The sequence below is a fragment of the Cordyceps javanica genome, chromosome 7 (assembly GCF_051103115.1).
Source record: "Cordyceps javanica chromosome 7, complete sequence".
Classification (NCBI taxonomy): Eukaryota; Fungi; Ascomycota; class Sordariomycetes; order Hypocreales; family Cordycipitaceae; genus Cordyceps; species Cordyceps javanica.
Window position 1 is genome coordinate 1,543,349 of NC_139301.1, and position 12,225 is coordinate 1,555,573.

Genomic DNA, 12,225 nt, shown 5'->3' on the forward strand with positions numbered 1-12,225 from the left:
AAGTTTTTCACGCGAATACTACATGCACTCTGTACACGATTTGGATTACACACAGACACACGATGTGTAATGGAGTTAAGATATACAGTGAATTTATGAAAGATTACATTATTTTACATTTTCCCACCCGGCATTGTACCGCGCTTCTTTTACTCTCACTACGCTGGCGGTAAGAACGTGGAGAAGAGCACCGCTTGTATACCGGCGTACATGACCATGAATATGACGGCAGCTCGCCCGATCTCGTGGCGTGACTTGTTCATTAGACACGATGCAATCCACCAATACCACACAGCGTACCCAGATGCCAGGCGCGAGATGACCTGCACATGGTAGCTCGTCAAGGCGAGCAGCGCGACGATAGCCTGGCTAGCCGCGAGCGCCCTCACGAGCGTGCGATGGTCCGCGCGGCAGCCCGACGCCATGCCAGCGGCGGCAGGGCCGTGGAGCACCTGCCACCCGGACGTGATTAGTAGCGTCAGAACCGGCGCCGCAAGGATGAACAGCGGGATTTGGTTAGGCGTCCAGTAGCGGAGGAAGCCAACATTCCTAATTTTGCGCAACAGACATCAGTAACAGAAACACGTAGACAGTAAAACTGAGCATGGCTTGACTAAACCTTACCAATACACGTCTTGGACGTAGCTGTAGATGCTCGGCACCGTACTGTCGCACCACGGCGGTCGCAGAGCGTTCTCCGGTCCCCCGGTGCAGTAGATTGTGTAAGCTACATACTGCGGAATGATGCTGCCGAGAGCCACCAGGATACCACCCAGGCCAGCAGCGGCCGCGGCAACCACTGGAGCGAGGCTCGGCTTCTTGCCGAACGCGGCGGCGGCCTGCAACGCCTCCACGGCGAAGAGCAGGCCGCTCGCGAGGCCGTTGCTCCGTATGGCGGTCGAAGCGCCGAGCACCGCGCCCGCAGCGACGACCGCGACGCTTCGCGCTGGCGAGCCGCGCCGGTGCCGATACCCGGCCGCGAGAATCCAGACGCCTACAAAGGAGAGCGCGCTGAACGGGCTCTCCGCGTACGGTGCCGAAAGGAACACGCCGGCGGGGGAGACGACGCACAGCAGGGCCGCGAGCAGCGACAGCCGCGCGGCGCCGCCGCTCAGCAGCATCGTCAGCCGGTGCAGCGCCAGCACGGCCACGCCGTGCGACGCGTGCGCGAGCGCGATGCCTGCCAGCGCCTCGAGCTCGCCACCATCGGCGGCCGGAGTCCCCACGCCCAGGAGCGCGGCGCGCGCGCGGGCGGCCAGCCATCGCAGGGCGAGGGACAGGGCAGGGCTGAACGCCCATTCCTGCTCGTAGACGTGGCCGATGCGCGCGCCGTGCACGAAGTAGATGGCGTCCCAGCGAGTGAGGCGGGCGGCGAGGGTGTCGCCGCTGCCGCTGGCGGATGGGGACGAGGGCGGACGGAGAAGGGCGAAGAAGAGGGACGTGGACGTGTCATAGTCGGGTCCGATGAGGGCACCATAGGACAGGATCAGTATAAAGGCCTTCCAGGCGATGAATGCCACGGTGAGGACGAGGAGCGGCGAGCCCAGCTGGGCGGATGATGGCGAGCCCGTTCGTGAGGCGGCCTTGGATGCCATGACGCGAGTGCTGTTGGGGGGTTGTATATTTCCTTTTGATAATAGGATTTGGCAGCAGATCTGGATTCTATCGCTGCATGGTCTTTTGTAAAACCGTAGCTTTTATACTATCGATTATACGTTATATTGTTGAAGAGGGCAATGCAGCGGTTGTCGTAGTAAGTCGAAGGCAAGCCTAGGAGGTGGCGTGGCACTTCCCGTTCGGGACAGGTTTTGGGTCTTGGTGGACCTGGTCAACTGTGATGACTGGGTTGCCCATGATACAGATGCACAAAGGGCCAGCACAGACAGACTGATATATAGACAATAATTTTTCCATTCTTTTCTTTTTAAAGAAAAATGCAACGATATATGGGTTATGTCTACATCAACTTGGGCTAATGTGGCGGGCGAGCTCTTTCTAGTATCCCAGTGGTCATAGGCCAAATAGCGGCACAGTAATTGTTACTGTTCACCTCACGCGTCACAGGAGAAGGACATGATAAGAACCAGGTCAAAACATTGAAATTTGGGAAGGCTGCTTTGCGGTGATTCGATCACTGCCGATAGAGGAAAAAAAAAGTGTCGATTTAGACTTGTTGTATCAGAGATCCAGCAAGCATGACGAGATTGCCTATGCCATCCATCCCCGAACACCATTCATTCCAATTGAAAACGTCGGTCGACACTGCCATACTATGGCCCAAATCAGGAATCGTCGCACCCCCGCCGAGTTTGACCAGCTGACCTTTTTTGGTGAGCCCAAATTCGAGATGGTCGCCCGGCTCCATCTCGCAATCGCGTTTCCAAGCATAATGGTCTGGTGCCTCCCACAGCTGCTTCTGCGTAGGCAAAGGAGCCAGGATGATGTCGCCGTGTGCTGTGCACATGTCGGCTGGCTCGAACAACACAAGCATGTTGATGATTTGAAACAAAACGCAGAGTCTATAGGGGTCAGTCAGGCCATGGATGCCTTGCCACGTCGTGATAGCAACTACCTTCGTTTTGATTCTTCTAGAATCCAATCGTGCCACACGCTATTGAGCGTCGGAGGTGGATCGGATCTAACTTCGACCGCCATAAGCTGGATGGCAACGACCTGTTAGTTGTGTTAGAGGACAACGCGGACAAGTGAAAACAGTCGGTCGACTAGTCAACGCGACTCACAGTAACAGCTCTGAGAAGTACCCCGTCAACTGTGCCGTCAAAGTCCCCTGTTGGTTCGTCCAGTCGCATGATGACATATATAGCTAGTGCGTGCATCGTGGCAAGGAGTTCCCACCGGTTGAGCTCGAAATACTACAGTTGTTCAGTTTCAGCAGAGAAAAGAAAATGGGGTCAGATAAAGTTTAGGCATTGACTGACGCGTTGACAAAAGCGCTCACACTCCGTTCGGACGTTCCTCCAGAACAATCTGCGGCTGCCGTTCATTCTGCCGTTGACCATGTACACCAGGCTCATGCAGTTATGCCACGGTTCTAGACTGTCGTTGAAGCTAGATGCTAGCAGTGACGGGTGAAGAAACGGCGGTGGCGTTTTCTGGCGCGTCATCATCAGCGGATAGGTTTTGAGCGTCTGTAGTATAAGCTGCGAGACACGCTGCGCGCCTGCGCCGGTATGTTGGCGATGAACGATAGACGGCATTGTAAAGGTTGGCAGTCTTAGTATCTGCGACTTGGGGGTGGTCATTACTCTTTGTAAGCTGAGCCAGCTGTCAAATGAGGATGCTGGCGTCTCGCTGTCACCCCCGGTCATTGACCAGAACGATGCGGAAGAAGGGCCATCGTCAACGGCTGGCGACGACGGCAGAAGAAATTGCCAATCCACATCATACCAGACATCCCCTAGATCCGAATCAGACATCTGCATTCCCTGTTTTAGTGACGAAGATGCAGCATCGTAAGCAACACCGCCCACGTCTTTGTGCAAGGCTGGAACAGTGCCTTGAGCACCCGAAACCGGCGTTGGCGCAGATTCAGGCTCAGACGGCTCAGTTGAATATATTCGAGTGCCGGACATCTTTGCGGCGCGAGCCGCTCTGGCTGGGTACTTGCACTCGAGACCTTTGCTGGCGCATCTCGAGCAAGCCGGCTTTCCATTATCGCATCTAGTTTTTGCACTCACGCAGGAGATACATGACCGCAAACGAGGCACCCGGGTGCCATTTCGAGTTCGACAGTAATACCCATGTCTTTTATAAGTCGAAACTGTGTACCGTGAAGGTTAGGATTTGAGTAGGTCGTGATTCATCTTGGGCAATGCCTGTGTGGTCTCAGCTAGTGTGCCTAGCCAAGCCATCAACACATGGGCGTGGGGGAAGCTTGGCAACTGAGCAGGTCAACACTTACATCTGTCAAAGCTTTTGCTGCACAGAGTACAACGCATGATATGAGCTTCTGGCATCGAAACCATGATGAACTGGGTTGGGGGTCTCGTATTTTTGCAGTTCCGTCAGAAGATAGGGTACGTTGCATTTTTGGCAAGTTGCGAGCCTTTTCACCACTGCCCTGCGCGAACTGATACACCTCTGCATATCTGATTTGTAATGGACTTCGCGTAGACTACACAGACAACCGCCTAGTGTCGGACGGAGCAAATTGTACTGTGGGGTGTGGCCGGAGTTTTCACAGAGCCATAGCAGGTCCCAATTGGTCTGCATCACATACTATTTTGTATTTTTTAATGTCAGTTGGAAACTGCTGGCAATCCGGGCCGGGCACAAGTCATCTTGCTACTGCAGAGGTTAGCCCAGTTAGTCGGAGCGGAACATGGTGTAAGCAATGGCCGGCGTTCGTACCATAATGGTATGTCGTCTCTCAGTGGCACATGAATCAGTATCAGACACAATCGGCGTCTTATACTTTTTTGTAGATTCCGAACAAAATCAATGCGATGCCCTGTGTTGTGGCGTCATTCGTCTGAGCAGGGCGAGTCTCTGAGGCCTATAAATATGTCGCGTACACGCACATAACACTTACTATCATGACATTCGAAACTACCAACCACGGCTTTAGTGGACACGGAAAGCCCTTCAGTTTTAGACGTGATTCAAGGCGAGTATCAAGGGTAGAAAATTCATAGACTTCGTCAGCCGACCCGCCATGTCAAAGACACCGTTTCCATCGCCCACCCGAAAGTGGCACGACAACACCTATGCTTCTCTCTCGCCGTTGCGGCCCGAGCTCTCGGCCAAAGGCAAGACCGTCGCCATCGCCGGCGGCGGTAGCGGCATTGGCGCCGAGACGGCCCGCCAGTTCGCGGCTGCCGGCGCGGCGCGCATCGGCATCTTTGGCCGTCGAGAGCAGCCCCTGCTCGACACCAAGGCTGCCATAGCGGAGAGCTACCCCGAGGTTCAGGTCTTTACCGCGGCGGCGGACGTGACCAACAAGCCGCAGCTAGACACCGCTTTTGCCGCATTTCTCGGAGACGCCAAGCTAGACGTCATCGTCAGCGCCGCCGCCAAGACGGGACCAATGGACTCTGTGGCGGACGTGGATGGCGAAGCGTTCATTCAGGCAGTCAATGCCAATCTCCTCGGTGCCCTGTACACAGCACAAGCATTTCTCCGTCATGCGGGTGTTGGCGCCGTCGCCATAAATGTGTCATCGTCTGCGGCCCATCTCAACTTTGGCCCTGGTTTTGCGTCTTACAATTGCTCCAAAATTGGCGCCTTCCGCCTCTGGGACTCTCTGGCTTCTGCTAACGCGGGATTGTCCGTGTTTCATCTCCAGCCCGGCGTGGTTGACACCGACATGAACAGAGCAGCAGGCGGTGTCAAGGCTTTAGGGTTTGAGGATCACGGTGAGCAGTTGAAACTTGACGGTCTACAAAGTTGGGCCGGGGAGTTACTAGGTCACTAACAATTCTGTACAGTCTCTCTTCCGGCGACATTCTGTGTGTGGCTGGCCAGCCCTGAGGCACGATTTTTAAATAGAAAATTTCTATGGGCAAATTGGGACGTGGACGAGTTGAAATCACAGGCCCAGGACATCGCCGAAGGCTCCCGCCTTGAGCTGACTCTTGTCGGCTGGCCATTTGGCGCCAATGACTGGAAGGTCAGCTGGAGTATGTAACTGCGACCGGGGTCCGGCAGTTCAACCATTACCTCCAAACGTCAGAATTACCTGAGCCCAAGCATCTCCTCGACCTTTTTGCTAGAAGAAGACGTACACTGCACAAATTTGTGATCCAAGACAGAAAGACCGGACGTCGGAACAATTGAAGAGCCGAATTGTACATTTGAAAGAACCCCTGTGAAAAGAAAGCCGACAAATAAACGAAAGTAAAATTAAAAAAAAGGAAAAAAAAGAAACGATTGTATGTACCCTGACGCCAACATGTGTAATACTCCCTGGTTATTTTCTCCCAAGTTTCGCTTTATGGTATCTTACTTCCCATCTTGTTTGTCAAAAAGAGCAGGCTCTTCACCGGAGTCCAATCACCGACATCTCCAGCGTCCATACACGTCGAATCCAGACTTTGAGGTGGCTCTCGACGCCATCGACATTGTCCAGCTCGATACCCTCCCACCAGCATCGTCTCGCGGGCTTGCGCCAGAATAGCAGCAACTTCTGAGCCATACCCATGGCATTGTTGCCGAGATCGCTCCCGCGAATATCACTTCTTAACCGAGTCAGCGCCAGGCTGCAAATGACGGCCTTGTTAGGCTCGCCTGCTCGGTGGCCCCAGCAGTCATCATGATTGAAACCACTACTGCCAGTTAGCATGTTTTTGTCGTCATGATGGTTGTTACGAGCACTTACCCGGCAGTCAGCATCTCAATAAGATGTGCTTCGGTAGTTCCGGGCTCGTCGCTGCGCTTCAACCCGGAGAAAATGCCGTCTTGCTGCTGGAGAGCTTGCGCAGCGGCCCTTTTGACCTTGATCATATCTTCTTTTGTGATGTCCGCCTTAGGTGGAATGACATAAAAATCAAGATCTTCTCTGAGAACAATGATGCCAGCCCGTTTCGAAGCGTCATCGCGGGTGTCCACTCCATGAGAATCTCCATCATTGGAAGTACCCTCTGAATCAACAGGGATGGATTGCGCAACATCGCGAAAGAAGTCGAGCATATACTGAAGAGACACGGGGTCATACTGAGCTGAAGTTAGTATTACATGAGATTCCGTGAGAAGGTGATGGCATACGTCAACTTGCACCGCATCATCGTTGGGGCCTCCCATGTGACCTTCGGGGAATAGGCCATTGGGGAAAAGAGATAGCAACACGAACTCGGGAAGGGTCAGTAGCTCATCTCTGGACAGCACAAATCTGGTACCACTATAACTTTGTTAAGCCATGTTTATTAACCCCAATATTTTGCGAGGCTTACCGTAGGTCCATGACGATGGTTTCATCAGCGCCGACATCTCCGATGGCGTTGATGGGCGGCCCACCTTGCTGGACCTGAGTAATAATACTCGATGTTCCTCCTGCGGCAGCCATTACGTATGTAAAGGACTGAAGCGGGCTGTCTCCTTCAGAGTATGCCGGCGGCGGTTCTGTGTCGTCGTCTTGGCCGCTGGAATCAGCTTTGGTATCGCTAGGGAGAGCGCGTTTGGTCTCTTGAATTGGGTCCTGAAACACTCGCCCTGTACCTTGGTCAGGGTCAAACGGTGTAGACTCTTCGAGACTGGACGAGTAGGCCGGCGCAGCGACAGAGCCAGATGCGGTGGCTTCTTCGTAGGGAGAGAAGGCAGCTGAGCCGACGGTAGGGTGGAACTTGCGAGCTGGTCGCTCGGGAAGCTCTACCGATGTAAAGAGCGACGAAAAAGGCGGCGGCCGAGACGAAGACGAGGCTTCGGAGATTGGGTACTGCGGCGGGGGCGGCGAGTGCTCGGCAGCGTCGTGGTCGGCAGCGGTAGACACTCCTTTGTTGGCGCTCTCGTGGTTGGCGGCGCAGCGTTCGCGATGCACCAAAGTCTCAACTGACTCCGGGGACGCTGAAGGTCCAGTTCCAGCTTCCTGTGACGCAGACAATGCGGCGGATTATCGGTAGCGGTGCGCGGCGGTAGGGTCGGAGGGCGAGGATACGTTTTCCCGGCGGCAGTGCGGCGGCGAAAACACGCAAAAAGAGTACGAACGAATGCGAGATCCTGTTGTCTGGCTACGGAAAGACAACGGGCGGATAATCGTCTTGACAGGGTGGCTGGAGGACGGGGGTTAGGCGGGATTAAATCAACATCGAGCAATGGAGGAATCCTGATATCGTCGAGGACGGGAGCCGGCGTCAAGAGAGATGCATTCACTATCGAATAGACGTTGGCCTGATGCTGGCTAGATGAATGATGAGCAGAAGTGTGCACGGATCGCAATAGCGGTGGACACTGAACGGGGTAGTATGGTCCCAGTCGTCAGGCTATCCTAGGCTAACAGCATCGGCAGAAAACAAACAAGTGCTTGCAAAAGGGGGAAAGAAGAAGTGATTTGCCTCGAATGAGAAGAAACCACCAATAGTCGACCTCGAGGTAGAGGAATGAGTTGTCGATTCACAGCTGGGGTTGCAGATGATGATGCTGAAGATGAAATGAAGGCAAAGAGGAGTGGGTGACAACAGACAGAGTGGGGAAGCAACCAGTCGTTGGGGTTGGTTGATTGCCAAAGCTTCATTTGCGTCGTGGGCGCTAATCAAGGTATCCAATAAAGTACCTACCTACTCAGTAGCCAAGCAACCAAGGTTCAGAAGGATTAATCAACTTGTATTATTAACAGGGGGATGTACACACACTGCGGGCTACTGATAGTCGTCAAGTATTACTGATATGCCGTTGTGAGGGCGACACTACAACTTGACAGCAGCCAATCGCAGGCCCCATTCTAGCCGCCTGCTGTAACTTGGGGAAATCAGGCCACAATCACACTGCATCGCATAGTAATCCGATAGTAATTGCGCGTTTGCTGTCGACGGACGCCAATTTTTACAGAATATGTTTCATTATATATCTCATCAAGGGTATCTATCGCTGGGAAAAATAGCAATTCTGGATGGTCTAACTTTCTTCATCGTCGCTGTCTCCAAAGACTGCTCTGAGCAGGTCATGACTTGCAGCATTAGCCTCGACAGCCTCGTTCTTCTCTGGATTAACCTTTGTTGATCCCGAATTCAAATGGGCTGCAGAATCGTGTTGTTTCCCAGGAGCTGCATCGGCGCTCCCAGAAGGCAACAGCGACTGGCTTGGCTCCTGTGTAGGGGTTCCTCCAGCTGGTGCGTTGCTGTTCTCCGGTTCACGGTCCGGTTGCGAGTGGGCCGGCGCTCGCACATTAAATCGCTTGCACAGGAGCCGAGTCGGATAAAAATCTCGTACCGATCTAGTCAGTTTACCATACATTCCAAACTTAGCCGCGTCTTCAGCAGGGTCTGTGACTCTAGGTTCTGGCTGCGACACCACCTCGTTTCCCTTGCTACCAGTTGTGCCTGGCAATATCTTTGCCGTGGTAAATCGTGAGGCCATGAACCCCGTCATTGGCTTGAATATTCGGGCGCAGTTGTAAAACTCTGTCATTTCTCGCAGGTAGTCGTCGTCCGAAAGACCTGCAGGTTTGGCAGGCAGCGGGCGGTCTTGATTTGCACCATTCTCCAAGTAAGCTTGATACCGAGTCCTCTTGCGCTCGTCGTCAGCATATGGACCGTAAGGTCCTCTAGATAGTGCTGCAATAGCAGTGTCTTTATCCACCTTAGGTACTTGCTCCCAGAGTGCCTTTGTCTTCTCGTCCTGGGACAATGCGTACTCCGCTGGTACCTCTCCTAAGCCTGGGGGGAGATTGGTCTTGCCAGATGCCGTTGCAAGCTGATCCCGCGAAGCGGAAGATATAAAGTCAAAAACTGATTTGCCTGGCAGCGCCTTTTCGCCCAGGATAGCTGCCCTTGCCTTTGGATCCAACGTCGATTCCTTTGCCGCATCTGCCGAAGACTGGTAGGCATTGCCTTTTGAAAGAAAGGTTGCTAGTTTTGACGAGTTCCATGCCTCAGGGACTTTTAGTGGCGCATACTTGGACAACAGTGCTGTTAAGTCGTCCACCTCTTTGGCCAGCACAAAGCCGTCAAGCGGCAATCGACCATCATGGCAGCGGTATGAACTTCTACCAGAGCGATTTCCTTTCGATAGAAAGACCGGCGCAGCTCCCAGGGCCGGATTAGCGACAGCTGTGACCTTCTTCTTTTTCTTCTTGTCGCCACCGAGAACACGACTGTAGTTAATCCTGGGTCCCATTTCGTATGGATCCTCGTCATCCGAGCCATTGTCGTTCAAAATGCCTACTCCCATTCCGCCCCGTTGTACTTTGGGGTTGTCTTTTGGTCTGGATCTGGCCGCCAACAACTTCCTAGGGCCGAGAAATTCGCGCTCACCCTCCTTGTCACTACCGTTTTCAACCAATGATTTACCGAGTTTGCCTTCCCCTCGGTATCCGAGACCCATTCGATCGATTTTGCGTACAAATTGAATCATGCCGGTGTCATCGGGTGCGAATAGATAGGTGTTGTCGTCTACTCTCGATGAAATGTCGGCTTCCAGTCGGGCTGTCCGTCGCACCTTTGGCCCCACCCCTTGCCCATCCTTCCATCCCATTCTACGCAGCAGCTTCAATCCCATTGTATCACCTTCGGTCTTGAACAGGCCGGCCAAGCCGCCAGTGTGCCCTTGCCCGTCGCCAGAGGATCCAAAGCCAGCAAAAGCTTGCGAGGTCTGGAGCTGCTGCGCCTCAGCAGCATCGGCCAAGTCTTCATCATCCATAAAGTCTTGCGCTCGTTCTTCGATAGTTCGCTGATCGGACAATTTCCGGTTGCCGCGGCTGGATACAAACGTAGACGGAGTCCAGCCATCCTTCGAGCCGACCGTGTTGAAATAACTTGGCAAGTACGTCAGTAATGCGTTCTTCGACGATGGTGAGTTAATTCTTACCCAGCGCTCCAGCCGCCGGTGAAAGCCCCATGTAACCTCTTCCTACCTCGCTCATCTCTGACGTCCTGCTTCCAGAGGGGCAGGTAGGACCCATCGTCACGACTCTCGGTTTCGTCTGGCAATGGTGTGCCGAAGACGGCGTACGGCGCATGAGCCTCCGATTCAAAAGTTGCGCGGGAGCGCTTGTATGAAGACATGGCTTCGCAAGACTGTAGGATCTTTTGCCCCTTGTTAAGGGGCAAACTCAGGACATTTGTTTGTCTTCTGGCTCGTCACGAATGTGAAAGGCTCTGTGGTCCCAGAGAAGTCGGGCTTAGATTTGGCGGGTCTGAGTATGCCTCTTATCGATAAAGGCGACAACGAGCCCCATTGATGAACGAGCATTGATGAACGAGCATTGATGAACGAGCATTGATGAACGAGCATTGATGAACGAGCACTGATGAACGGAAGAGCATCCATTCATGATCTTTCGTCGATTTGCGATATTGCGCTTGTTCCTTTGTACCACTATTCTTCTGTGGACTGATAGTCACAGATCTCGAAGATGATAGATGCCGCAGGCTGGCAACGGATATATTCGGAGATATACACATCGGCATGTCGCGAAAGTTCTACCTCTTTCGTTTACCTTAAGTACAGCGAATTTAATGGGTGTACGGATACAACAAGGTTTACACGAGAAATTGTAATCGGAGGGGACGATTAGAGACTGAGAATACCAGCTCTTGATCAAGGAGACACTAAAAAGCATCACTGGCTGCGCCCGTGGTTGAGTGAGACCGAAATTTGTTCAACATTTCCTAAGAAGAGAGAGAGATTCTCCGACACCACTAGTCTAGCACCCGGAAAATGTGAACCCATACCAGGACAGGTAAAACACCAGTATCGTGCGGCATAGTGGCACGCCATCGACTGTAGGATAAGGAAGAAGGAATATTGCATGGGGAGGTGGGACATGGTGGAGGTAGAAATAGAGTTCGAAAAGGTACATGTAATCCGTGCATAACCTACCAAGTACTTGTAGTAATTACAAGAGAGCATACTCCTGACTACGGATAGTACGACTGCAAAAGAGTTTCGCTGCGTGGCCTCTACTCAATACTAATTAATACGATTGCGGGTATCATGAAGCGGCCGCAGCACGCCAGATCCGTATAGGTATTTAGTGGTGCTGGGAAGCCAGGGACACCCTGTTGCTGTCGTCATGGCGAGTGCCATGACTTTTATTACTGACAATAGCTAGGTAGTCCCGGGAGATGGCCTGGGGATAGGGCAACCAGGGATGAGAAACGTGTCTGAGCAAAAGGGACAGGAAAGCTTTTGGCACTTAGGATTATGATATTCATCCAAGAGAAAAAAGAGCGAGACAGCCGAGGAGGTGAGATACGACAGCGCGAGTGTCAACACACAGAGAGCCGTGTGCATTGGACAGACCGGTCGAATTGTTATCCAACCACCTTAGTACTTAGGCGGCGTGGCCCTGGAGGAAGACTGTATTAGTTATGGGGCGATCTGTTTTTTTTTTTTTTTTTTTTTTTTTTTTGGCATGGGGATGCGCTGTACAGTTATGTCACTATCTTGAAGCTGTCCGTCATTCTCCGTAGTAGTTACCCCTTTATTTATAAATATCTCGGCGGCGTGATTAGCAGCAGGGCTGACCCGAAAGCTGTCCAACATGTCTACTCCGTACTGAGTACTGTACGGATACGGATGCCAATATCATGAACCCTGTCCCTTGATTTCTCA

At 52.9% G+C, this 12,225-nt stretch overlaps 4 protein-coding genes across 4 annotated transcripts; 1 reads left to right on the forward strand and 3 right to left on the reverse strand.

Moving 5' to 3' along the window:
• Positions 1 to 158: 158 nt before the first annotated feature.
• On the reverse strand, positions 159 to 1,595 carry V2A60_009990 (GPI-anchor transamidase GPI18; the record flags this gene model as incomplete). The annotated part of the gene is made up of 2 exons (XM_083261251.1): positions 159 to 549; positions 625 to 1,595. 2 exons carry the CDS (start codon positions 1,593 to 1,595, stop codon positions 159 to 161), a joined length of 1,362 nt encoding a protein of 453 aa, XP_083117377.1.
• A 569-nt stretch (positions 1,596 to 2,164) lies between these two features.
• On the reverse strand, positions 2,165 to 3,593 carry V2A60_009991 (uncharacterized protein; the record flags this gene model as incomplete). Its single annotated transcript, XM_083261252.1, has 4 exons — positions 2,165 to 2,519; positions 2,573 to 2,673; positions 2,742 to 2,873; positions 2,973 to 3,593. 4 exons carry the CDS (start codon positions 3,591 to 3,593, stop codon positions 2,165 to 2,167), a joined length of 1,209 nt encoding a protein of 402 aa, XP_083117378.1.
• A 1,082-nt stretch (positions 3,594 to 4,675) lies between these two features.
• Positions 4,676 to 5,647, forward strand: V2A60_009992 (SDR family NAD(P)-dependent oxidoreductase; the record flags this gene model as incomplete). The annotated part of the gene is made up of 2 exons (XM_083261253.1): positions 4,676 to 5,375; positions 5,448 to 5,647. The coding sequence occupies 2 exons, from the start codon at positions 4,676 to 4,678 to the stop codon at positions 5,645 to 5,647; spliced, it is 900 nt and encodes a 299-aa protein (XP_083117379.1).
• Positions 5,648 to 5,998: 351 nt separating this feature from the next.
• V2A60_009993 (uncharacterized protein) lies at positions 5,999 to 10,673 on the reverse strand (the record flags this gene model as incomplete). Its single annotated transcript, XM_083261254.1, has 6 exons — positions 5,999 to 6,284; positions 6,338 to 6,672; positions 6,724 to 6,856; positions 6,909 to 7,518; positions 8,571 to 10,423; positions 10,477 to 10,673. The coding sequence occupies 6 exons, from the start codon at positions 10,671 to 10,673 to the stop codon at positions 5,999 to 6,001; spliced, it is 3,414 nt and encodes a 1,137-aa protein (XP_083117380.1).
• Between the last annotated feature and the right edge of the window lie 1,552 nt (positions 10,674 to 12,225).